General features: G+C 53.1%; 1 protein-coding gene across 4 annotated transcripts; it reads left to right on the top strand.

The window, feature by feature from the left end:
* Positions 1-1138: 1138 nt before the first annotated feature.
* Positions 1139-24745, top strand: LOC129073757 (serine/threonine-protein kinase STK11). 4 transcript variants are annotated; one of them, XM_054577415.1, is made up of 10 exons: positions 1139-1452; positions 14885-14968; positions 15616-15705; positions 16446-16578; positions 16653-16789; positions 17556-17683; positions 19872-19929; positions 20015-20211; positions 22605-22803; positions 23448-24745. In XM_054577415.1, the coding sequence occupies exons 1-10, from the start codon at positions 1163-1165 to the stop codon at positions 23764-23766; spliced, it is 1635 nt and encodes a 544-aa protein (XP_054433390.1). In that variant the 5' UTR covers positions 1139-1162; the 3' UTR covers positions 23767-24745. The 4 variants fall into 4 exon arrangements, with proteins under 4 accessions (XP_054433390.1, XP_054433392.1, XP_054433391.1 ...); XM_054577417.1 differs by having other exon boundaries at positions 22605-22819; positions 23448-23586; XM_054577416.1 differs by having other exon boundaries at positions 22605-22823; positions 23448-23580.
* Positions 24746-25841: the final 1096 nt, after the last annotated feature.

Here is a 25841-nt window from a genome sequence, read left to right as displayed (position 1 = left end):
GGTGTGCCGGCTCGGCCAGTGGGCGGACACGCCGGCGTCGTGTGGGACGGGCCCGCGGCGGCGCGGCGGCGCAGGGCGGGGGTGGGAGGTAAACAAGATGGCGGTGAAGTGTTGGGTGCGGAAGGGGGAGGCGGACCCGGACTCCCGCGAGTGAGGCGGGGGTACGGACGGCGGCGGCGGGGCCGGGCGGCACCGCGTCCGCCTTGCATGGGCTGGGTCTCCGCCTCGCCCCTCCTGCTCCACGCGCGCGGCGGCAGCGGCTGGGGACGTGCCGCCCGGGCCCCGCTGCCTTGGGAACCCCTTGCCCGGTGCCTGTGGCCTGTTCCGCCTCAGCCTCCCGCAGTCCTACGGGCTCCCCAGCGCTTCGAGGGCTGCAGCAGACGGCGTTCGAGGCGCAGAGCGAGCGCGGGCTGCCGTTTGGAGCGGGGGGCGCCCGCGAGGCCGCTTTGGGGGTCCCAGGCCGATTTGAGGGTGCCCCGGCGGCCGGCTCCGACGGAAGTTGCTCTCTTTGGCAGGAGGGCCCCAGGCGGCCTCCCAACACGCGCCCGGAGCTCGCCGCAGCGGACCGAGCCGGATAGGCACCTGCCGCTTCTCGGGGAGTCTAGGACAGTGAGGCCACCGGAGACGCCTCGGCCCCCAGCGAAGCTTATCTGCCCAGCTTTGCGGGCTCCGGGGCCTGCCGGGGCTCCGGGCGCGCGCTGCTGCTGGCTGGTAATGGACGACCCGGAGAAGACTTGGTTTGGCCGCGTCCGTTTTTGCCTGAGGGTCTAAAGTCCCTAGAGGATGACCTAGCACTTCGCAACCCCACCGGCCTTCCCAGGGTCCCTGTGGACACGCCGGCCCGACCTGGAGCTGCCAGGTCGGGTCGCACTTGCGACGCTGCTCCCCGTCGGATGCCCGGGCCTCGGACCAGGCACGCCTCTTGAACTCACGTTTAGTACAATCGTTTCTTTTCGAAGAAGGGTTTTTCTCTCTTTCTTTTTTTCCTTTTGCGTTTTTGTTGACTTTACTTTTTCTTTCTTTTCTTTTTCTTTTCTTTTTTTTTTTTTTTTTTGAGAAGGGAATCTGGGGTAGGGGGGACAAAAAGAAGAACCGCTCACCGGGGCATCCATAAAGGCATTAAGGGACCGCGGCGGCGCGAATCGGAGGTCTTGGGTCCAGAATGGATGTGGCAGACCCGCAGCAGCTGGGCATGTTTACAGAGGGCGAGCTGATGTCGGTGGGGATGGACACATTCATCCACCGCATCGACTCCACCGAGGTCATCTACCAGCCCCGCCGCAAGCGGGCGAAGCTCATTGGCAAGTACCTGATGGGGGACCTGCTGGGGGAGGGGTCCTACGGCAAAGTGAAGGAGGTGCTGGACTCGGAGACGTTGTGCAGGAGAGCCGTCAAAATCCTCAAGAAAAAGAAGTTGAGAAGGATCCCCAATGGGGAAGCCAACGTAAAGAAGTAAGTGTGGGCTTCTTGGTCTACCCAGCTTTGGGGGTCCCGGGGTGCTCCAGGGTCGTCCTCCCTCCCTCCTTCCCTTCCTCCCTCCTTCCCTTCTTCCCTCCTTCATTTCCTTTTTTCCCCTACCCTGTTCCTTCCTTCCTCCTTTCCTTCCTTTTCTCCTCCCTCCCTTCCTTCCTTCCTTCCTTCCTTCCTTCCTTCCTTCCTTCCTTCCTTCCTTCCTTCCTTCCTTCCTTCCTTCCTTCCTTCCTTCCTTCCTTCCTTCCTTCCTTCCTTCCTTCCTTCCTTCCTTCCTTCCTTCCTTCCTTCCTTCCTTCCTTCTTCCTTCCTTCCTTCTTCCTTCCTTCCTTCCTTCCTTCCTTCCTTCCTTCCTTCCTTCCTTCCTTCCTTCCTTCCTTCCTTCCTTCCTTCCTTCCTTCCTTCCTTCCTTCCTTCCTTCCTTCCTTCCTTCCTTCCTTCCTTCCTTCTTCCTTCCTTCTTCTCTTCCTTCCTTCCTTTCCTTCCTTCCTTCCTTCCTTCTTCTTCCTTTCTTCCTTCCTTCCTTCCCCTCTTCCTTCTTCCTTCTTCTTCGTTCCTTCTCCTTCTTCCTTCTTCCTTCTTCCATTCCTTCTTCCATTCTTCCTTCTTCCATTCATTCTTCTTCCTTCCTTCGTTCCATTCATTCCATTCTTCCATTCCTTCTTCTTCTTCGTTCATTCGTTCGTTCCTTCCTTTCATTCTTCTTTGTTCTTCCTTCTTCTTCTTCTTCTTCTTCTTCTTCATTCGTTCTTCCTTCTTCTTCTTCCTTCTTTCTTTCTTCTTCCTTCGTTCTTCCTTCATTCTCCATTCTTTCGTTCTTCTTCGTTTCATTCGTTCCTTGTTCGTTATTCTTCGTTCATCTTCTCTTCGCCTTATTTTCTTTCCTTTCATTCTTCATTCTTCTTCTTTCCATTCGTGTCTTCCTTCATTCCTTCTTCTTCGTTCCTTCTTCTTCCTTTCTTCCATTCTTCTTCTCTTCCATTCTTGTTCCATTCTTCTTTCATTCTTCGTTCTTCATCGTTCTTCATTCTTCCTTCGTTCTTCATTCGTTCATTCCATTCTCCATTCCATTCCATTCATTCGTTCGTTCTTCCATTCTTCTTCCATTGTTCCTCATTCCTTCATTCCTCTTCTTCTTTTTTTTCTTTTTTGTTCCATTCTTCTTTCTCCATTCGTTCCATTCGTTCTTTCCTTCTTTCTTCCTTTTCCTTCCTTTTTTTTATTTTTCCTTCTTATTTCTTCTTCTTCTTCCTTCATTCTTCCATTCCATTCATTATTCCATTCTTCATTCCTTCATTATTCATTTTTTCTTTCTTCGTCATCCATTCTTCGTTCATTCCATTCCATTCATTCATTCCATTCTTCTTCATTCATTCTTCTTTTCTTATTCCATTCTTATTCTTCCATTCATTCTTCATTCTTCCATTTTCCTTCTTCATTCATTCCATTCATTCTTCTTCCTTCGTTTCCATTCGTTCTTCGTTCCATTCTTCGTTCCATTCTTCATTTTCTTCCTTCTTCCATTCATTCCATTCTTCCATTCTTCTTCTTTTCCTTCTTTTCTTTATTCCTTCATTCCATTCTTCTTCGTTCTTCCATTCCATTCGTTCTTCCTTCTTCTTTTCTTCGTATTTTCATTCTTCTTTTCTTCTTTTCCTTCATTCCTTCATTCGTTCCTTCCTTCTTCATTCCTTCCTTCCTTTCATTCCGTTCTTCATTCCTTCGTTCCTTCTTCTTCCTTCCTTCCTTCTTCCTTCCTTCTTCCTTCCTTCCTTCTTCATTCTTCATTCCTTCTTCATTCTTCATTCCTTCGTTCCTTCCATTCCTTCCTTCCTTCCTTCGTTCTTCGTTCCATTCATTCCTTCATTCCATTCGTTCATTCCTTCTTCTTCATTCATTCCTTCTTCTTCGTTCTTCTTCCTTCGTTCCTTCGTTCGTTCATTCTTCGTTCTTCTTCCTTCATTCCTTCTTCTTCCTTCTTCCTTCCTTCCTTCATTCCTTCCTTCGTTCCATTCCTTCATTCTTCCCTTCCTTCGTTCGTTCCTTCCATTCCTTCCTTCATTCTTCATTCGTTCATTCATTCCATTCCTTCCTTCCTTCCTTCTTCTTCTTCCGTTCGTTCCTTCATTCCTTCCTTCTTCATTCCTCAGTTCCTTCATTCTTCCTTCCTTCGTTCCATTCATTCGTTCTTCGTTCTTCATTCATTCCTTCATTCGTTCTTCGTTCCATTCATTCCATTCGTTCCGTTCGTTCCATTCCTTCGTTCGTTCCTTCTTCGTTCCATTCGTTCATTCCATTCGTTCTTCGTTCCTTCCGTTCATTCCTTCATTCCTTCATTCGTTCCTTCCTTCTTCATTCTTCTTCCTTCGTTCCTTCGTTCGTTCATTCCATTCCTTCCTTCGTTCGTTCGTTCCTTCCGTTCTTCGTTCCTTCCTTTTCCTTCGTTCCTTCCTTCTTCATTCCTTCTTCATTCTTCGTTCCTTCCTTCGTTCCTTCCTTCCTTCGTTCGTTCTTCATTCCTTCCTTCGTTCCTTCTTCCTTCCTTCATTCCTTCGTTCCTTCGTTCCTTCCTTCTTCATTCCTTCATTCATTCCTTCGTTCGTTCCTTCATTCCATTCCTTCCTTCGTTCCTTCCTTCGTTCCTTCATTCCTTCATTCCTTCCTTCGTTCATTCCTTCATTCCATTCTTCATTCGTTCCTTCCTTCATTCATTCCTTCTTCGTTCCTTCCTTCGTTCCTTCTTCTTCGTTCCATTCATTCATTCCATTCGTTCATTCCTTCCGTTCCATTCTTCCCTTCGTTCCTTCATTCCTTCGTTCTTCATTCTTCATTCCTTCGTTCATTTCATTCCCTTCCTTCTTCTTCATTCCTTCCTTCTTCTTCATTCCATTCATTCATTCCTTCATTCATTCCTTCCTTCCATTCGTTCTTCCTTCTTCCTTCCTTCTTCTTCTTCGTTCCTTCCTTCGTTCCTTCGTTCCTTCTTCCTTCTTCGTTCCATTCCTTCTTCCTTCTTCATTCCTTCCTTCATTCATTCCTTCATTCCTTCGTTCATTCCTTCATTCGTTCCTTCCTTCCTTCCCTTCCTTCCATTCTTCGTTCGTTCCTTCATTCGTTCCTTCCCTTCGTTCTTCCTTCTTCATTCCTTCCTTCATTCATTCCTTCATTCCTTCATTCCATTCGTTCATTCCATTCCTTCGTTCTTCCTTCCATTCCATTCGTTCTCATTCATTCCTTCTTCTTCTTCATTCATTCCTTCATTCCTTCTTCCTTCCTTCATTCGTTCTTCTTCCATTCCTTCTTCTTCCTTCTTCTTCCTTCGTTCCTTCTTCCTTCATTCCTTCATTCCTTCATTCTCTTCATTCCATTCCTTCATTCATTCCTTCATTCATTCATTCTTCTTCCTTCTTCATTCATTCCTTCTTCCTTCTTCTTCTTCGTTCATTCATTCGTTCGTTCCTTCGTTCATTCGTTCTTCTTCCTTCTTCTTCGTTCGTTCCTTCGTTCCTTCTTCGTTCCATTCCTTCCTTCCTTCCTTCGTTCTTTCTTCCTTCATTCCTTCCTTCTTCCTTCCCTTCCTTCTTCGTTCATTCCTTCCTTCCTTCATTCGTTCTTCATTCGTTCCTTCCTTCCCTTCCCTTCGTTCTTCCGTTCGTTCCTTCATTCTTCATTCCATTCTTCATTCCATTCTTCTTCTTCATTCGTTCCTTCGTTCCTTCCTTCTTCCTTCCTTCATTCCGTTCGTTCGTTCCTTCCTTCTTCGTTCTTCGTTCATTCGTTCGTTCGTTCCTTCGTTCGTTCGTTCATTCGTTCCTTCGTTCGTTCTTCCTTCCTTCGTTCCTTCCTTCGTTCCTTCATTCTTCATTCCATTCCTTCGTTCGTTCTTCCTTCCTTCGTTCCTTCATTCTTCGTTCTTCATTCCTTCATTCCTTCCTTCCTTCCATTCCATTCCTTCCTTCCATTCCTTCATTCCATTCCATTCTTCTTCCTTCCTTCTTCTTCATTCCTTCTTCATTCATTCGTTCGTTCCCTTCCTTCTTCTTCATTCCTTCATTCGTTCCTTCTTCCTTCCCTTCGTTCGTTCATTCCTTCCTTCCTTCCTTCCTTCCTTCCTTCATTCCTTCCTTCTTCCTTCCTTCTTCCCTTCATTCTTCTTCATTCCTTCATTCGTTCCTTCTTCCTTCTTCGTTCCTTCTTCCTTCCTTACTTCTTCTTCCTTCCTTCCTTCCTTCCTTCTTCCTTCTTCCTTCTTCTTCTTCCTTCCTTCTTTCGTTCCATTCTTCATTCCTTCTTCATTCCTTCATTCTTCATTCTTCGTTCCTTCCTTCTTCTTCCTTCCTTCTTCCGTTCATTCGTTCGTTCATTCGTTCTTCGTTCCTTCGTTCGTTCATTCTTCCTTCGTTCGTTCTTCCTTCGTTCCTTCATTCGTTCATTCATTCGTTCGTTCTTCCTTCCTTCTTCTTCGTTCCTTCGTTCGTTCCTTCTTCTTCTTCCTTCGTTCGTTCCTTCGTTCGTTCCTTCCTTCGTTCCTTCCTTCTTCGTTCTTCCGTTCGTTCGTTCGTTCGTTCATTCCATTCCTTCGTTCCTTCCTTCGTTCCTTCGTTCGTTCCTTCGTTCGTTCGTTCGTTCCCTTCGTTCGTTCGTTCCGTTCCTTCCTTCATTCGTTCATTCGTTCGTTCGTTCTTCATTCCTTCCTTCGTTCCTTCCTTCCTTCGTTCGTTCGTTCGTTCGTTCTTCGTTCGTTCGTTCGTTCGTTCGTTCGTTCCCTTCCTTCGTTCCTTCGTTCTTCCTTCGTTCTTCGTTCTTCGTTCGTTCTTCCTTCCTTCGTTCGTTCCTTCCCTTCCTTCCTTCGTTCTTCATTCTTCCTTCGTTCCTTCCTTCCTTCGTTCGTTCTTCATTCGTTCCTTCGTTCCTTCCTTCTTTCCTTCTTCGTTCGTTTCCTTCGTTCTTCTTCTTCTTCCTTCGTTCGTTCCTTCGTTCCTTCTTCATTCCTTCGTTCCTTCGTTCGTTCCTTCCTTCTTCGTTCCTTCGTTCCGTTCTTCCTTCCATTCGTTCCTTCCTTCTTCGTTCCTTCGTTCGTTCATTCATTCCTTCGTTCTTCGTTCATTCGTTCGTTCCTTCATTCCTTCCTTCCTTCCTTCTTCCCTTCTTCCCTTCATTCCTTCGTTCCATTCCTTCCATTCATTCGTTCATTCCTTCCATTCTTCCTTCCTTCTTCTTCCTTCATTCCTTCATTCCTTCTTCGTTCTTCCTTCTTCATTCTTCTTCGTTCCTTCCTTCCTTCGTTCTTCCTTCCTTCCTTCCTTCTTCCCTTCCTTCTTTCATTCCATTCGTTCCTTCCTTCCTTCCTTCATTCCTTCATTCCCTTCTTCATTCCTTCGTTCATTCCATTCGTTCCTTCCTTCGTTCATTCCTTCCTTCCTTCGTTCCTTCCTTCGTTCTTCCTTCCTTCCTTCCTTCCTTCCTTCCTTCCCTTCCTTCCCTTCCTTCTTTCCTTCCTTCCTTCCTTCCTTCCTTCCCTTCCTTCCTTCCTTCCCTTCCTTCCTTCCTTCCTTCTTCCTTCCTTCCTTCCTTCCTTCCTTCCTTCCTTCCCTTCATTCCGTTCTTCGTTCCTTCCCTTCCTTTCTTCCTTCCTTCCCTTCGTTCCTTCCTTCTTCCTTCGTTCCTTCCTTCGTTCGTTCGTTCCTTCCTTCGTTCTTTCTTCCCTTCGTTCGTTCGTTCCTTCGTTCGTTCCTTCTTCGTTCGTTCGTTTCTTCCTTCCTTCCTTCCTTCCTTCCTTCCTTCTTCCTTCCTTCCTTCGTTCCTTCCTTCCTTCGTTTCGTTCCTTCGTTCGTTCCTTCGTTCGTTCCTTCCTTCGTTCCTTCCTTCCTTCCTTCCTTCCCTTCGTTCCTTCCTTCCTTCCTTCCTTCGTTCCTTCGTTCCTTCGTTCGTTCCTTCCTTCCTTCTTCGTTCCCTTCCTTCTTTCTTCGTTCCTTCCCTTCCTTCCTTCGTTCTTCCTTCCTTCCTTCCCTTCCTTCCTTCCTTCCTTCTTCCTTCCTTCCCTTCCTTCGTTCCTTCCTTCCTTCCTTCGTTCCTTCCTTCCTTCCTTCCTTCGTTCCTTCCTTCCTTCGTTCCTTCGTTCCTTCCTTCCTTCCTTCCTTCCTTCGTTCCTTTTCCTTCCTTCGTTCCTTCCTTCCTTCCTTCCTCCCTTCCTTCCTTCCTTCCCTTCCTTCGTTCCTTCGTTCCTTCCCTTCGTTCCTTCCTTCCTTCGTTCCTTCCTTCCTTCCTTCTTCGTTCGTTCCTTCGTTCCTTCCTTCCTTCCTTCCTTCCTTCGTTCCTTCCTTCCTTCGTTCTTCCTTCCTTCTTCCTTCCTTCCTTCCTTCCTTCCTTCCTTCCTTCCTTCCTTCTTCCTTCCTTCCTTCCTTCCTTCCTTCCTTCTTCCTTCCTTCGTTCCTTTCTTCCTTCCTTCCTTCCTTCCTTCCTTCCTTCCTTCCTTCCTTCCTTCCTTCCCTTCCTTCCTTCCTTCCTTCCTTCCCTTCCTTCCTTCCTTCCTTCCTTCCTTCCTTCCTTCCTTCCTTTCTTCCTTCCTTCCTTCCTTCCTTCCTTCCTTCCTTCCTTCCTTCCTTCCTTCCTTCCTTCCTTCCTTCCTTCCTTCCTTCCTTCCTTCCTTCCTTCCTTCCTTCCTTCCTTCCTTCCTTCCTTCCTTCCTTCTTCTTCCTTCCTTCCTTCCTTCCTTCCTTCCTTCCTTTCTTCCTTCCTTCCTTCCTTCCTTCCTTCCTTCCTTCCTTCCTTCCTTCCTTCCTTCCTTCCTTCCTTCCTTCCTTCCTTCCTTCCTTCCTTCCTTCCTTCCTTCCTTCCTTTTCCTTCCTTCCTTCCTTCCTTCCTTCCTTCCTTCCTTCCTTCCTTCCTTCCTTCCTTCCTTCCTTCCTTCCTTCCTTCCTTCCTTCCTTCCTTCCTTCCTTCCTTCCTTCCTTCCTTCCTTCCTTCCTTCCTTCCTTCCTTCCTTCCTTCCTTCCTTCCTTCCTTCCTTCCTTAGCTGAGCAGACGGCTCCTGCATCCCCCTTATTAGGGAAAGTATGGATGTGCTTAAGTACTTTCAGGAAGTCAGGCTAGCTTGTTGCAGCTGGGCCCTGGTACATTTGGGCTCTTGTGTGCCAGTGTCAAAGATGTCCTCGGTAGAGGCGCGCCCCTGTCCCCTCACTCTCTCAGCAGGCTAAAGAACTTAGGTGTCCAGTGGAGCCAGCCAGCGTTTGGCCCTGAGACTGAGAGTTTCTGCCCAGAAAGGCCCTGGAGGCCGGCAGGTTTTCTGCCCCTCGAGCAGCCAGTACTAGCGCCAGGCAAAACGCAATTTGTTTATCCTGTTGGAGGGGAACCCTGCTGTTGCCAAAAATAATTGTTTGCACCAGCTTATCAGTCAGCAGTGAGGACTTATCCAGTTCCTGCTGGCCTGGATATGGCATTAGACATCCCTGGCTGCAGGCCTGGCGACCCACAGAGGGGAATTTCTTGTGCCCTGGGAAACTTTTTACATAAATTTTTATATAAATTATGTGCCGTCTGCCCCCTAGGTATCCTGCAGGCGCCCAGGACTGCTAGTAGGAGTTCCCCGCCCCCCCCAAAGGGTAGTGGGGACTATGTCTCCTTGCTCTTGCTGGTCTCAGGATGGGGGTGTCCCTCCTTATTGCGCTGGAGGTGGAACCCTGCCCTCCCCACACCCACTCTCCTCCCAGCCTCCGGATTCCCAGAAGAGGTTTATCTAACGGGCCAGGAGGCCGGACTGATTGTGACCTTGGACTGTCAGGCTGGCCAGGCCCATCCTGGAAGTGCCGCTCACCACCACTTGGCTTTCACCTCCCTTCTTCCCACTGGCAGGAGAGCCGAGCTATTTTCCTTTGCTCTGGAACCACCTGGGGGAGGTGAAAGGAGGGTATGTCAGTGCCTGGTACTCTCAGCAGCCCCCGGGTGGGTGGGGCAGAGGGAAAAGTGAGCAGTGTTTTGGTGAGGGTTTTTTACAGCCCAGCCTGTGGACACTCGGTGAAATTGTGTCTGGCACTCTAGGGCCAGTTGGTCAGTTGTCTGTACCAGTCTCTTATCTGTGAGGTGGGAGTTGGACAGGATCCACGGTGTCCTTGGGGAGACTCAGGCCCCTAAAGACAAGACTTCATCCTAAGGGCCAAGTGACACCTCATCCTCAAGTGTGAAACTCCCACTTGACTACTGGCCTTAAGTCACGTTTTCTCATTAGAAGTTCATGGGGGACAATGTGTCCCGTGGGCAGCCAGATTGCTACCACTGCAGGTTGAGGGCAGTGAGTTCCTGCATTCGGAATGTTGCTCTGGAAATGGACTTCCCTCCTGCTTTCCAGAGTTGTCCTACTCCTCCTGGCTTGTCTTAGGTATCATCCCTCATCTATCCTGGCACGGGCTCTGGTCTGCTCCTGCGTGACTGAGCCCTCGGGATGGAGTTGGCATTAGTCCATGATGTGTTCTGGTGCTGGCTGCTTGATGTCCTACTGCTGTGCCCCTGAGGCCCCAGCCTCTTGAGTGCAGCAGCCCAAGTTAGGAGGGGCTTCCAGAGTCGCATCCCAGTGGCCAGGTTCCAGTACCAATCGATGTGTCTGGCTAGTCACCCACCCAAGGCTACCCTGTTAGCAGCTGGGGGCCTCACTGTGTGGACCAGCCACTGACTGATGGCTGTAGGGTCAGCAGGTCCCAGAAGGTCTGCATTCCCTGGCCATGATGGAGGGTGTGTTGGGTTGGGCTGAGGGCCCCCCTTTGTTAAGGTGTAATGTACCTGTGTTAAAGGCACCCATTCAGGAGACACAGTTTGCACACACCAAAGTCATGTTAGAGGGCATTTCACCACTCAAGAGCTCCCTCATGCTCTACTAGAGACACACATGACCAGAGCCCAGCTGGGAGCCACAGAGCACTGGCATCCCGCTACTGGTTTCCTGAAGAATTGGCTGAGCTCCCAGGAACTTATGGAGACACATGGGTGTGCAGTCTTGAGGCTGCATGGAACCAGTTCTGCAGTGTCTCTGGGAAGGACCAGAGGGGAAGCAAGCCAGTGGTGGGTGGTCCTCAGCCAACCTGACATTTAGCATAAGGTGTCAGCAGCAGGCACTGAGCTACTGCCCAATTTCATTGGCTCAGGCCTGGACCTGGGTGTCGGGCCTGGACCTTTTTGAGGTTTCCCTTGGAGTGCTGCACTGGCTTCAAGCTGTCCTTTCTTGAGCCCCTGCCCTGTTGTCCCCAGTCTGCAGGAGGAGACTGGGTGGGCCTGCCCTGTACAGAGCTGTGGTGGCAGGGGAACAGGTGTCAGCTCCTGGGCAGCCCTCACTGCCAGCCAGTCCGCTATCAGGGAAAAAGGCTTCTTTGAGAGATTAATAAATTTCACTGCAGCCGCTGCTCTCTCAGAGTGTCTAGAACCTCCCAGAAAAGCCTCCGTTGAACCAAAGTTTTTTCTGAAAGAACAATGTTTGCCCAGGTGATGGGACAGGTCAGAATACCTCTCCCTTCATAGGCTTCCTCTGGGAAGGCTGCCGTTGGTCTGCATGTGGCCTCTTGCTTGTTCTTATAAAAAAAAGAAAGTTCCAAAAAGCATCAAGTAAAAATAAAAAATTTCTTGTAATCTCAGTACCAATGTATCTTGCCTCACTTCCTTTTTTATTTGTTTTCTTACCCTATCCAATCTAACGAAAAATAAAACTATTGTAAGGATCACTTTTTAAAAAAATTTATTGATTGATTTTAGAGAATGAGAGGAAGGGAGAAAGAAATATCAATTTGTTGTCCCACTTACGCATTAATTGGTTGATTCTTGTATGTACCCTAACTGAGGATTGAACCTGCAACCTTGGTATATAGGGATGATGCTCTAACCAACTGAGCTACCCAGCCAGGGCAAGGGTTGCTTTTTAAAAATAAGTTGTATGTTACTTGTTTTTCCAATAGGCAGTAGTAATTCACGGATTGAACCCATGAAAGGTGCCCGGCTGGGTCAGTCCCGCACCTTCTTGGGGCAAGGTTTCTTGTAGGTATAGATAGTTCCCTACCAGGTGGGCGCATATGGTGAATGGGTCAAGCCGGACGAGTTGTGCTTAGGACTTAGGGAAACCTCTGTTACAACTGCACAGATGGTGTCTTGAAGTCACCAATTAGTGGTTTTTGTGGGTTTTTTTTTTTCCCCCCATCAACTGTTTAGAAAAGTGAAACAGTTTCACTCCTGCTCAGGACTATACAAAGTCATGGGGTGTCCTGCCCTGCAGCCCAGGCTGAACTGCCTTTCTGTCCCCAGATGGGGCTCTGTCCATGAGGGCTGGGTCTGACCCTCCCTGTGCTGTGGACCTGTTTGCTGTGTTGGTGAGTTACTTTGAGACATGTCGTGTGACAAGCTCAAGGGTGTGAAGGGCACATCGCCAGAAGTGGAGTTTCTCGGTCAGAGGAAGTGTGCGTGAGTTTGATAATCTCTCCAGACCCACCGGTCCACTGCAACTCAGTGTCACATTACAACCTCTTTTCTGAGTGTGGTTTCTGGTGCATGTTTGCTCTCTGTGTTAGGAAGGTGACATAGTATGACATACTTGGCCACACAGGCTGTTCCTCCTTTTCCCTTGTCTGCCCCCTGTGTGGCTGGGTCCTCAGTGGAGGGGTGGCAGCTCTGTGAGCAATCATTAGTGTCCCTGCTGGGCCTGGCGAGACCGGGAGCACCTTGCAGTGATTGGCAGGTACTTGGATCTGAATGATGATGAATGGTGGTGGTTTTAGCACGTTGAGGACCGGAACCCTGGACTTTGTTGGGTTTCATTGGTGTCCCAAGTGGCCTCTACAAGGTCCCGATATCTGCTGGGCTGCCTGCCCCCTCAGTGTTGGGAAGGATGCCACTGTGAGCCCAGGCTGGGCTGCTGCCGGAGGCGACAGCAAGAGGGCACAGCCCATCTGCTGGCGCTCACCTGCACTGAATGTTCTGTGGGTCTCCCTGTGTGCCTGGTCCTTCCCTGACTGGGGAGGGGGCGGGGGTGGGAATAGGACTCTGAGATGCAGTGGAAGCATGGGTTACTGGGCCAGGGTGCATGTGGAATCTGCTTCCTCGCCTGTGAGTGTGCTGGGAATCAGAGCCAGCGCTGCCCTTTGTCTCGCATCCTTCCATCCACCCGTCCTGCGGCTGAGCTTTAGTTTATGTGTTTTAACAGCTTTATTGAGATATAACTTATGTAGCATAAAATTCACCCGATTAATATGTAATTCAGTGGCATTTAGAACTTTCACAGATTTTGGAACCTTCACTACTACCCATTTCAGAATGTTCCATCACCCCAAAAGAAGTCCCATCTCTGTCATCAGTTACCTCATCCTCCGGCCCAGCTCCTGACAACCATGAACCCACTTCTTGTCTCTGTGGATTTGCTTGTTCTGGACATTTCACATAAGTTGAATCACACACTGTGTGGCCTATTGTATCTGGTTTCTCTCACTGAGCATCTTGTTTTTAAGGTCCATCCACCTTGTAGCAAGTATCAATGTTCACTCCTTTTCATGACTGAGTAATAATCCACTGTGTGGGTGGCCACATTCTGTTTATTCATCATCTGTCGATAGGTATTTGGGTTGTTTCCACTCATTGGCAATTATGAATCCTGCTGCTGTGAATGTTTATGTGCAAATATTGTGTCGATCACTTACAGCACATTTCCCCTTGTTTTAGTCCCTCTTCTACCCCTGAAGGCCTCTTGCCATATGTTTAGAAATGTCTGCAGAAGGACCAGGAGGTAAGGGGATGTTGCTCAATGTCCCTCTGCCAGAGCCACCATCAGCCCTGGGCCTGCCTCACATACGGAGGGGAGCAAGGTGGGGTAGTTCCTGAGGAACGGCTGTGGCGTGGCTCTGTCTCCCCTGCTTATTCCCATGTATTTTGGCCTGAGCATGGAGGCATCCCCTTTCCATTCCTCTAAATCTTTGACCCTAGCTCTTCATTTTCTCTTCTGTTAATCGTAGTCACGGAACAGTCCACTTTGATCAGGTATTGTCCATGGCAGGTCTGGAGGAGCAGAGGCAGCCTCCCTGACCTGAGAGGCGCCACTTCCTCTCCTTCACTTCCTGCATCCTGATTGGGCACTTGGCCTTTCCTTTTTCTATAAACATTGTTCTCATTTTCTGGCCAGAGAGGCAACCTGTAGGAGAGGTTGACGAGGTAGACAGTGATGGAATCCCCTCTGGGCTCTCACGGCCACTGCAGTAATGGTTTTGGTAGCTACTACCAGCTACCACAGAAAGCTGGTAGGCAGCTCAGGTCATGCTAACGGTGTGTCTCCAGTTACCTTGTGTAAGGTGTTGTCAGCACACATGCTTCTGCTGCTGGGGCACGTGGTGCCCACTGCCCCATCTCTGCGAAGCTGATGCTGTGTCTGTTCTTTCCTGGTATGAGTAGTGGAACTTCCATGTTTACAGAGAGTACCTTGATCCAGGTACTGGACAGACAAACAAACACTCCTCCACAGTGGATCAGCTTCATTAAGTTAAGGGGATGGAGCCCCCCCCCTTTTTTTTTAAAGAACACACTTTATTGGTGTCAAAAGGAGCACTGAGCTGTCTCACTGCAGAGGACAGGATGCCATCGTTTACTTTGTGTCAGAGTTTGCTCCTGACAGCCCAGGAGATGGGTCTCGGGTGATCTTCAGATACAGGGATGCAGAACTATGGGTGGGTCTTCTTATCAGTCAGAACTTGGGGTGTGCTCTCCAAAGCCCCCTGATGAGCAGTAGAGGTTCCCACTCCCAGCGCAGCCATGCAGTTTTGTGGGTTCTCTGCCAAATTTAGAAAGGTGTTTCTGGGATTGGGCAGCCAGGCACGTGGAGCTCCACCACAGGCTTCCCATTGCTGCTGCCCCTGCTCTTGAGGGCCCATGTCATCTATAGATGGGCATGTGGGTGTTTTCTGGGCCCAGCCCTTGTCACAAGCTGACAGGTGTGGGTTGTGCCAGGTTGTCAGTGGCGCCTCAGTGTCCATTCTAATGAAGCAAGTTGGGTCGTTTTTCTTGCAGGGCTGCGGAGTGCTGGGAGAGGAAGGAAGTCCTTACAAGATGCCAGGGGATGGGCGTGGCCTTGCCTTACTGTCTGACAGTCTCATCTCTGGGGCCCCTCTGTAAGCCCAGATCTGCCCGTAATACTCGGTCATGCCAACCTTGCTCTACTGTCCCTTGTATAACAAATTGTTCATCTGCAGTTGAAATATATAACAAGTGTCCTGATTGCCTTGTCCCTGTCCACACCCCACCAGCTGTCCCTGTGCATACTGGTACAATGGAAGGGACAGTGGCAGAACCTCCTAGTTCCCCTGGTGTCTTAAGAGCTGGCATGTCCTGTGTGCAGCACCCAAGAGCAAGCTCCACATCCCACTGCACAGTGGGCTTGACTAACACTCTGTCCTCTCTTCAGGGAAATTCAGTTGCTGCGGAGGTTGCGGCACAAAAACGTCATCCAGCTCGTGGATGTGCTGTACAATGAGGAGAAGCAGAAGATATATCCTTTGGGGTCAGGGTGGGTAGACGCGGGTCATGACACCCATGTGTCTGTTTTCCCAGTTATTCCCGAACTTTCGCTTTATGGCTTGAGTGGGAGTACTGGGTCTGGAGAAAAGACACTCCAGCCTCAGTCTGGCTGACCCCATGTTTAGGTGCCCACATGGTGGGCATACCCCCTCCCTCTGGCATTTGGGCCTCGCCTGCTGAGACCAGAGGTATCACTTTGGAATATAGGAGTGTCCTTGGCCTTTGCCCTTTACTGAGGGGAAAAGGTTCCCTCTCTCCAGAGCGTGTGGCTCTGACTGACTCCAGCTCCTGGAGGCAAGTGTGTAAGGGCTTTGGTTCCCTCCAGGGAGTCCCTGTCCTTCCACAGATGCCTGTCACCAACTCACTGGTGCGGGTGACAGGGTTCCCAAAATGCAGCTCCTCTCTGTCTGTATCAAGGCTGCCCCTGTTGGAGACACAGCCAAGGGTAGCGGTTTTAGCCTGACCCTGGGTTCTCTGGCCTTGGAGCCTTGCCCCTGCAGCCCCTTCCTACCGGCCTGAGACACGCAGCCACTTGTGGTCTCTCCTGCACCAGCTGCCTGTGGTCTCCCCCCAGCACTTTCCAGAGCCTTCTCCCCAGCTGTTTCCTTAGCACTGCACGTATATGGTCATGGAGTACTGCGTGTGTGGCATGCAGGAGATGTTGGACAGTGTGCCCGAGAAGCGGTTCCCCGTATGCCAGGCTCATGGGTGAGTGTGTGCTGCCAGGCCTTATGGCTGCCCGTCTGTCCTGCCACGTCATCCCCAGGCCCAAGGTCTTCAAGGACTCTGTTCTGTGTTTCAACAACTTTTTCTGATTACTAATGACGTGAAGGCTCAAGTGTGCTTTAAAACTCAGAGTTTGGGGAACCTGGTTTGCAGTACCCCAGGTAGGTAGCTCCTCTTTGCACATCCCCTGCACCAGTATGCCTGCTCCTGAGGCTTTGAGACTTCCTGGTCCTTAGGAAGCCCATGACAGTGGCCCATACTGCCGCTGGCTGCCTGACCCCCCTGAGGTGTCATCCCCCTTCCTTGCCGCAGTACCAGCTGGCCTGTGGCCTCAATGGAAGGCTGGCAGGGTGAGCCTGGGTCCTGGGCCCTAGGGAGGGCTCCAGAGGGGGCTATATGGCTGTGTCTATGTCAGAGCAATTGGGGAGTGGGTATTGTTACACATCTCTTGACATAATGGGGAAAGGAAGGAAGGGCTGCCTGGTTGGGAGAGGCAGGTGGGAAGCCAGAGAGCCCTTCTGTAGCCTCCCCAGGAGGCTTGAGTACGGGTGACTGAAGCCTTAGGGGGCCTAGGAGTGGCTCGGCCTCACCTGTGGCCCGTGGTTTCCTGAGGAGCCTCCTGTCCTGTCATTTCTCTGTTTGCTGGCTCTGGTGGCTCCCAAACTGTGGCCTCTTGTCTTTGGTTTTGCTCGGTGACCCCAGGCGGCCCTTGTTTTCTGCAGGTACTTTTGCCAGTTGGTGGATGGTCTGGAGTACCTGCACAGCCAGGGCATTGTGCATAAGGATATCAAGCCGGGCAATCTGCTGCTTACCACCAGTGGCACGCTCAAGATCTCTGACTTGGGTGTGGCTGAGGTAGGACCCAAGGACAGGGTGGGGGCCGGGCAGTCCCTGAGGCCGCTTCCTTAGGCCACCTGGCTCTGTCACAGGCCCTGCACCCTTTTGCTGAGGACGACACGTGCAGGACAAGCCAGGGCTCCCCAGCGTTCCAGCCACCTGAGATTGCCAATGGCCTGGACACTTTCTCTGGCTTCAAGGTGGACATCTGGTCGGCTGGCGTTACCCTGTAAGTGACAGTGGGCTCTGGCCGCCTCTTTTACCCACTCTGCTCGGGCTTCAGGCTTCTGGATCCTGCCCCTCTTGGGGTGGCTGGAGCTGGGGCTAGCAGCCCCTGCAAGTGGGAGTGAAGGCTGCGTCCCCCTTGGTTGTTGAGGGCCCTGTTTGTCTTTATTCTCATCAGTTGACACCTGGCCACACTCATCTCGTGGGCACCTTCTGTCCTGACGCTTTATTTTGGGAATTCAAAAACACAACAAATTGAAAGTGTTGAAAGTATTGTTCAACCAACCACTGCATGCTGCCTTCCCTCCCCGCCCCCTGCCGCCATTCTGCCCCATTGGTCTGCTGGCCTGTCACAGCGTGTCCCTGAGCACTTCCGAGTACCAGCGGTGGTGGGCCCATTAGAGTTCTCTGGAACCCTGTTCACTCCTGAAATGGTGGTACTCGTACTTCAGAGGTCCCGGCACAGCTGCCCATCGAGAACTTTCGTCCACCACCCCGCCACAGGGCAGCCACCAGCTGGGCATTTGTATTTCATTGAGAGAATTTCACATAGCACATGACCCACCCTTTAAAATATACACACAGCCCAGTAGTTTCCGATATTTTCAGCAGCGCAGCCACCACCCTTTATTCCAGATCATTCCCGACCCTCAGTATGGGGCCCTACAGGTGGGGCTGGTTTGAGGCTCCTGTGCCAGGTGGGTTTTGGGCCAGGGCTGCAGGAGAAGCCCCGACTGACTGGGCCTCTGTCCTTCTCCTCGGGGGTGAAGATACAACATCACAACAGGCCTGTACCCCTTCGAAGGGGACAACATCTACAAGTTGTTTGAGAACATCGGGAAAGGGGACTACACGATCCCAGGTGACTGCGGTCCCCCACTCTCGGACCTGCTGAAAGGTGAGGCCCTCAGGGTGGTGACTGACCACAGGCCCTGGGGAGAGGCAGGAGGTGGGTCTTTTGAGGGCGGGTGGGGGACGTGGTGCCCTGTGGGATCTGGAGAGCAGCTGAGCCCAGGAAATGTTCCCCAAAGAGTGAGGAACCCAGCTCTCCTGCCTTGGTTGCTGTCCTCTGCTGCATTTCCAAGCCAGTGCAGCAGGTGGTGCTGTCGGTCCACATCATGGCTGGACAGGTGCAGACAGGTGGGTAGGAGCCCCAGCTGGCAGCCTGAGGTTCAGCTATAGTGGGTTTGGATGAGATAGTTTATGAGGATGTCGCACACCCAGCTTGTGACCAGTATGTAAGATTTATCAGTGCAGTACTATCTCAGGTTCTTCTTTTGCTCTCAGTCATCACGCTCTGGTTTGTGACTGACCTTATATGCTCTCATTGGATGCTTGGTCAGTATCTAGACTTAGTTTGAGGCACTGCTAGAAAGATCAAGCTATATTTCCAAGATGCTCCAAATATACTTCAGTTTCCTAGTAACCGAGTCAAGCTGGTTCTTACATGCAAGTCCATTGAATGCTTTGAAGGTGGAATTGGGCTCTTGATGCTGAGCGCAGGCCTGGCCCGCCACCCTAGGACATCAAGGAAGATGGCCAGCTCTGGGGACACTGCCCGAATTATTCTTGGAACATGGGAAGGAGCAAGCAGTCGGGAAGAGGTCCACCTGTTTCAGAAGAGCTCCCAGGTTGAGGCTGGCCTGGCTTTTTTCCCCGTCCCCAGTCCTCTGTGAACTCTCCAAAGTGCTCATGGGCTCCAGCAGCCTTTTGAAGGATGACTGTGGACTCAATATCTTATCCTCTAGTGTGCCCAGATCTTGGCCCTTGACCTCCACTCGCAAGGCTTTTTCCATGGTGGGTGGTTTCAGTTCTGCTGAGGGTCGGGTGTTGTGAACTTGCCTTCCCTGGACAAGTGTCAGTCAGTTGACGCTTTCTCAGCATGAACTCCTGTCCCTTGCAGGTTGACCATTAATTACTTCCCATATCCTCACTCATGCCTGAAATGGCCCCATGTAGGGTGATGACATGGCAGAGGACATCCCTCTCCCCAGATGCAGGCAGGGCAGCCCCATCCCTTACTTTACCTGCTGGCTGGGACATGTGGGCTGTGCCTCCTCCTCCGTTGCAGTTGGGTCTAACTTAGTGGTCAGCCTGGAGGTTGTCCCATCAGCTGGGGTGGTGGGCAGTGTCCCTGTGAGTTCTAGAGCCACCCTGGCGCTGATTTCTGGTGTTTCAGAACCCCTAGGCATGCTGGGAGGGGACATTGGTGGCAGCTGTACCAAGGTGTGGAGAGCTGGAGACAGGCGGGTGGGGGAAGCAGGAGCTTGCAGGGGCCTCCCAGACCCCTGAGCACCATTGTGTTGTTTCCTGCCCCCACACCACTGAGACCTTTAAGTCTGAGCCTCAGCTCCCAAAATTGCTCCTGTTTTCTGAGTACAAAGCCGCCACCCTTCAGGTGATGTTCAGAGCTTAGCGCTGTGCCCTCTCCCCACCTCTGCATCACGCTCAGGAGGCACGATTCTCCTCCCACTGGGAAGGGAACAGGAGATACAGGGAGTAAGCAGTGGGGGCAGCAGAATCCACAGGCTCTGGGGTCCCCTGCCACCTGAGTGTGGTGTTGCCACCCTGGCTGAGTGGTTTGTGGGCCAGTCTTGCCCTTTTTCAAGTGATTGTCTTGTTATGGGATTGTCCTGGTATGGCACCTGCCCCATGGACACGTGAACACCCACTGTGTGCTGCCCTTGCTGCTGTTTCTGGGTCCGTGGACTCCTGGCTAGAACCAGCAGTCATGACCTTTACTGGCCTTTGCTGGTTGGGTGCTGGCAGAAGGCAGTTCCATGCTTCCTCATCCTCAAGCATACGAACAGCAGGTCCAACACCTGTGGGCTGGGGCTGCATCCTGTCTCGTTCTGGAAAGCAGTGTCCCCTCCTTGTCTTCACAGCCACACTGCCTATTGCTGTGCAGATTTCCACAGGTGGCTGCGTGTGGCCTTGGTGCCTGGATTGCCCTTGTGCCCCCATAAGACAGGGCCCTTGATCTGCAAGCACCACACAGTTACAGGGCCAGCACTGCGGAGAGTACCATGTGGGCGGGCAGAGCTGCACAGGGGCCCATGCTGACTCTCCCATGGTCTCCTCCTCAGGGATGCTGGAATATGAGCCGGCTAAGAGGTTTTCCATCCAGCAGATCAGGCAGCATAGGTGAGTGTCCCCAGGTGTCTGGCTGTGTGGGGCCTGCATGGGGAGCTGGGTGCTCCAGGCTGTCCTGATGTACCGGCTTCTGTAGCTGGTTCCGGAAGAAGCACCCACCAGCTGAGGAGCTGGTGCCCATCCCGCCAAGCTCAGACTGCAAGGACCGGTGGCGCAGTATGACTGTGGTGCCCTACCTGGAGGACCTTCATGGCTGTGCTGATGATGAGGGGGACGAGGACCTCTTTGACATCGAGGATGACATCATCTACACTCAGGACTTCACAGTGCCTGGTGAGCTTGGCAGCCGAAGTGGTTCGTACCCCAGCCTGGATGTCCCCAACATCCCCAAGTCCTCAGGGCAGGTCCATCCATGCCATCCCAGACCCAAGGGCCTACCGGGGTACACAGACATCCGTGGGGTGGGCTGCCCCCCTTCCCTCTACCTGGAGGGCAGAGGCTGCACATGCTCTGCCTACATTAGTTCCAAAGACTGTACACTACATCCTGCTGGGCGGCCAGCGCTGTGGGAAGCCCCTCTGACAGCCCTGAGGGTCCAGTGGCCCTCCTGACCCTGCCTCCCACCCTGACGAGTGGCCTTGCTTCCCCAGGTGACGAGGAGGCGTCTGAGGCAGGGCTTAGAGAGGAGCGAGGCACCCAGCAGAGCCAGTGCTCAGACCTTTCTGCAGAGGAAGCTGAGGCCGGGGGCACACAGGAGCTCGAGGAGGAGCTCCATGCTTAGCATAGCCACCCTGCCTGCCTGGGCTGTAGGGGCCAGGCCAAGCACCTCCCATGGGCCCATACTGACCCTGTCTGGGTGTCTGAGGGAGGCTGGGCAGTTTTCCCCACTGCTAGATGTTTTGGGGCTGGTTCTGCAGTCCCCATCATAAAGGTTTGCCTGATGTGTGTGTGGGTGGGTGGGTGGGTGGGTGCGTGATGCTTGTGTTCCCTCCCTGGCTCATCAGCATGGTAGGTTTTTGTTTTGTTTTGTTAACTGATTTTTTGTTTTTCGAGAGAGAGAAACATGATTTGTTGTTTCACTTGTTTATGTATTCATTGGTGGATTCTTGTATGTGCACTGACCAGGGATTGGACCCACAGCCTTGGTGTATCGGCATGACACTCTAACCAACTGAGCTGCCTGACCAGGGCCGGGTGGTAGGTTCTTATTGTAGACAGAACCAGTGTGCAGCAGTAGCCTGTGGGGTGGGCGGGGCCCCAGGAGCTGTCCCCGGTAGAGCTGGATGGGGTCCAGATATCCTGTTGTTTTGGGGTCTTTGGTGCCCCTTGCAGCTGGCCACAGAGTCAGCTTGGGGCTAGTGCCCTCAGGGTCCCAAGTCACTGTGGCTTTGGTTTAGCCATTTCCTGTGGGGAATATCGAAGCAATATGTGTGGTGCTCTGGCCCTGGGAGACCTAGGTGCAGTCCAGTCCTGGACCTAAGGCCTCCTGGACCCTCTGTCTCCTCCACAGAACAAGAGTGAGGTGTCCTGCCTCTCAGAGGCACTGGGGCCTGTGGCAGGTTACAGGCACCTGGATGTCTCCTCATTGGCAGCACCTGGGTGTCACCCTCACCAGTAGGCAGCCTGTTGTCCTGGCAAGGCTGAGTGAGGATCCTAACTGGCCTCTAGAGCTGGCTCCCAAGCACCCTTCAAGCCTGCGTGAGAGGCCATGGTGGCCATTCCCCAGTGGGGATTCCCAGCCTGGGAATGTCCTCTGGGCCAAAAGTGAAACAGTCCAGTTCTGAGGTCAGGCATCCACTCCTTTCTAACCTTCTCATGGGTCAGTGACAGGCTGTACTGGAGCCAAGACCCCTCCCACTCTAGCCTTGGTTGGTCACCCTCAGAGGCCCTCAGCTGTCCACACCACGGGGGTCCTGCCACCAACCCTGAGAGTTGGGCCTTGGGCCAGCCAGTTGCTGCCTGCGCAGTGCCTTGAGGGTGAGTGGGGCAGGTCTCAGATGTTGTGCCGACGGCTGGGCTGCGGGTCATCCGCACAAAGGCCCCTCCAACGTGCTCTGTCTAGCAGGATCCTGTGAGCAGGGATGAGCTCTGACCGGGGCACACATGGGCGGGTGTGGCAAGTTTGGAAGCCGCTGAGTGGGGCCCTGGACACCCTTGGCAGAGAGAGGGCTCTGTTGGAGAGGAGTTGAGGGCTCCAGGTACCGGAGGGCAATTTCCCACCAGTGTCACAGGAAGGTAGGCCAGGTTTCAGTGTGCACTGACTGAGCTTCGTGGGCCCCTCCCTGCATGCCCTTCTCTCTGTCTCAGTGAGCACAGAAGTGAAGCCCCTGGCCCGTGGTTCCTTGGATGCCTCAAGGGTGAGATTGGGGTCATGGTAGGTCCCTGGCACTGATCCTTCATCCCAGTGGGCTGTTTCGGGAGACACACCTGACCTCAGCCCAGCCCCTCCCAAGCCTCACACGTCCCAGCAAGGTGTGGCCTCTGAACAGATGAGAGGGCCAAGGCTCACCCTTGTCCCAGGCCCCCGGTCCTTCACCAAGTGTCTGGGTCTTGCCCCGGCTGGCGAGCCAGCCCTGAGACCAGCTCGCTCTCTACCCGGGTGAGGGCCCCTGCAGGCAAGACCTGGGTGGGACAGGTGGGGTCGTGCTTGGGGAGCTGGGTTGCTCTGTGTGTGGGGTGTTGGTCCTGGGCCTCCATTAGCCCACACTTGTCCTCCCCCCTCCTAGGACAAGTCCCAGAAGAAGAGGCCAGTCAGAACGGACAGAGTTGGGGCCTGTCCAAGACCATGTGCATGAATGGTACTGATTCGGCGCAGCTGAGCACCAAATCAAGGGCAGAGCGCCGGGCCAGTGCAGTCTCCAACCCTGCCCGCAAGGCCTGTTCTGCCAGTGGCAAGATCCGTCGGCTGTCAGCCTGCAAGCAGCAGTGAGGGCGGTTGGCTGTAGGTGGGCCACAGTGGGGATGACGGGGATGGGCAGGAGTAAGCATTGCCCAGACTTAACTAGGCCGCCCTTATGGCCATGGCTGACCATGTCCAGTTCTGCCCTTCGAAGTCCTGGCAGTCTGTGGTGACTGCCAGCAGGGTTGGAGGCCGAGGTCACTTCCTGTAGGATGCTAGCCACTTGGGAAGTGGGGCCCCTGTGTTGGAGGAAGGCCAGGGGCGGGGAGTAGTGGGGAGTGGGTGGGGTCTAACTGAGGCTGTACTCCTCGTGTCTGCTTTCCCTTCTGATTCCTGGCTGCCCCAGTTTAGGAAGTGGGGATCAGAGGCCCTGGAGGTGCTGGAGACCCTGTCACCTGCTCAGGATGTGGGCAGTCAGGTGTAGGCCAGAGGCAGCAGCTACCCCTGCCCAGCCGTGGGGCCTCTGGAGGCCCTTAATCCTCTTGTGCAATGAGTGACTCACAGGGGCCCAAGTCCGCAAAGCTTCCCCTGGCCTCTCCAGATGTCTGACAACCCCATGGGACTGGGCCTGTTTCCCTGCCCTACTAGTGGACACCAGGGTGGGGATGCCCCCAGAAATGCAGAACATGTTTGTTGGCCTGGAATTGACACACCTTCTGTCTGTCTGCAGCCCATCTCTGGGAGTCCTGGCCAGATGCCATGGCCCGGGTCCTCAGTCTTCCCGACGACTGCCGGCCCACTGCCCACCGCCCAGGAAGGCCACTGCCATACCCTTCGTGCTGACCACTCCTCCGGAAGCCAGGGGGTCCTGGAGGGTTGTGGCTAGGCAACATCAGAGACTGGAGTCTGTCCCCCTCCTCCGCGTTGTGGGCAGTGGATACAACCTCCTGTTGACTTTGCAATCCCGTGCTGGGCCCCTTTCCTGGCCAGGGGAGGGTGAGGCCAGGCCATGGGCCCCGCACAGACCTCGCCGTGCACTTTACGTTTAGACTACTGGTTCTCGCCCGACTTCTCTTTACTTTGCTACACAGCACCTCCCACACCTAATGTGTTCAAACAAACTGCGATCAAGTGGGGGTGGACTTCGAGTGGGGGTGGACGGGCCTGCCCACCAAGACGCTTGCCCAGTGCCCTTGGGAGCCAGGTGGCTGCCTTGTTTTGTTGCTTGGTTGGTTTTGTTTTTTTTTTTTTTTTTTTTTTTAAGAAAAAATAAAACAGGTCGATTTGAGCTGTGGTTGTGAGGGGTGTTTGGGAATTGTTGGGTGGCAGAATATGCTTGTCAGGTGGGTCATCTGAGTCTGTGCATGGGGCCCCTCTGCAGACCCCACAGTGCAGGAACTGGCCAAGGTAGTCAGCTCTTGTCCTCGATGTGTGGAGGTCCTGGGCCTCCACGGGGGTCTGTCTTTAGCCACACTGGGCCTCTGCTCTCGCAGTGGCAACCTTGTCTCTCCAAAGCTAAGCAGGCCCTTCAGCTTCATCCCAGGGCCTACAGCTCCACAGCACAGGGGCCAAGTGTGACAGCAGGATCCTGGCCTTTTTTCCCCCAGGCCTCTGCTCCTAGGTCCCCAGAGAAAACCCAGAGCAAGCCAGAGTATGCAGTAAATATTTATAATCAACCAGAAAACAAACTCCATCACTGAATGAATGGTACACAGACTGCAGGAAGCTTGGTGGGGCGGGGCGGCTCAGCTGCCCCATCTTTTGGCAATAAATAAAGCTTGGGAAACTTGAAACCTTGGCCATTTGGATTTTGTATAAGTCTCAAACACTGATGAGTCTTGGGGCTCTTTGGATGTGTGGCTGTGGGGCGGGCAGCCCAGTCACATGCGGAGGGCAGTTGCAGACACCAAGGGTACTGCAAAGAGTTGTCCAGGGCTTGGCGCAGCAGTGGTGGTGGCCGTGGTTATTGCTTGGAGGAGGCTTGGGCTGCAGCAAACCCACGCAGCAGTGAGCGGCTTCCGGTAATTGGCAGCCATGACGGTGCACTCCACTGATCCTCAGTACACTGCGGTCCGTGTTCAGCAGGCTTGGAGCATGCACACTGGCGTGGACTCAGCTCCTGCAGCCCAGACGTGCCTCAAGGCTCAGCTGGCCCTGGTAAGGGCGCGTTGCGCATGTCTCCCGCGAAGGAAAGCCCAGCCACTCTCCAGAGGCCACACTGTCTGGGGTAGGGACAGTTGAATGTGTTCCTCCGAAGCACAAAGATGAGACTATGCCTCTTTCCCTCCAGATAAGCCAGGGTCCTTGTGCCTAGGAATAACACAGGAAGCCAGCTTAGTGACTGGAGGGGACTGTGCACATGCGCTCTGGGGCAGTGTGGGCATCCAGGGCAGTACGCTTGTGCAGAAGATAGCGCACCGGGACCTCGTGCCCCTGGTATGTCCGTCTGCAGAGCCCTTGTGCACGCGATAGGAGCTGGAGAGCTGGTCGTGGGGCTTAGGCGGGACTGTGGTCCGGCGATGTAGGCGCTGCGGTGGCGGCAGCCAGCACGGGGGCTGCACTGACTGGCTGGGCGAGGTGTGGCAGGAAGAGTCTGTCCTCAAGGCCGGCTGCCAGCTTGTCCAGCAGTGCCCCTGAGGGCTGGGCACAAAGGCCTGATCCAGGGCACCCGCTGCCAGGTTCCTCCTCGATCGCCGGGATGGTGGACGCTGGGGTGCTCGTTGGGTCTTCACCTGTGCGTGGGTCGGGCGGGCAATCGACACTATCACCACGGCGCAGTGGCGCGCGCGTGGGGCGGGAGTCGGGCCCAGGCGGTGCAGAGGGTGCAGCTCGCTCCCCAGGGTCACTGTGCTGCCGGCCACGCTGCTGCCACTGTTTGCGAGGGTGGGTGTGTGGGTGTGCGCGTGCTCGATGGCGCGCAGTGGCGGGCGGGGCGTCATCGAAGTGCGGGTCATGGCGCAGGAACTCATGGAAGAGCGCATCAGTCTTCTCATCCACACTGTAGTCCCGGCGTGGTGTGCGACGCGGCCAGGCACGTGGGCTGGGAGGCCAGGTGGACTCCTCAGGCGGGGTCCCCTCAAAGCTGCCCCCCATGGTAGCCGCATGGCCTGCACTGGTGAAGGAG

Source organism: Pteronotus mesoamericanus, unplaced genomic scaffold (assembly GCF_021234165.1).
Source record: "Pteronotus mesoamericanus isolate MK-2021 breed Mesoamerican mustached bat unplaced genomic scaffold, CSHL_Meso_final contig_421, whole genome shotgun sequence".
Taxonomy (NCBI): Eukaryota; Metazoa; Chordata; class Mammalia; order Chiroptera; family Mormoopidae; genus Pteronotus; species Pteronotus mesoamericanus.
The sequence above is the reverse complement of the archived record's forward strand: the minus strand, read 5'-3'. Positions and strand labels throughout refer to the sequence as shown.

Bases quoted from the DNA above. Each gene is read 5' to 3' on its own strand.
- LOC129073757 (XM_054577415.1), top strand. From the start codon at position 1,163: ATGGATGTGGCAGACCCGCAGCAGCTGGGCATGTTTACAGAGGGCGAG. The intron at 14,969-15,615 runs ATATCCTTTGGG...TTAGCACTGCAC, and splicing joins AATGAGGAGAAGCAGAAGAT to GTATATGGTCATGGAGTACT. The intron at 15,706-16,445 runs GTGAGTGTGTGC...TGTTTTCTGCAG, and splicing joins CCCGTATGCCAGGCTCATGG to GTACTTTTGCCAGTTGGTGG.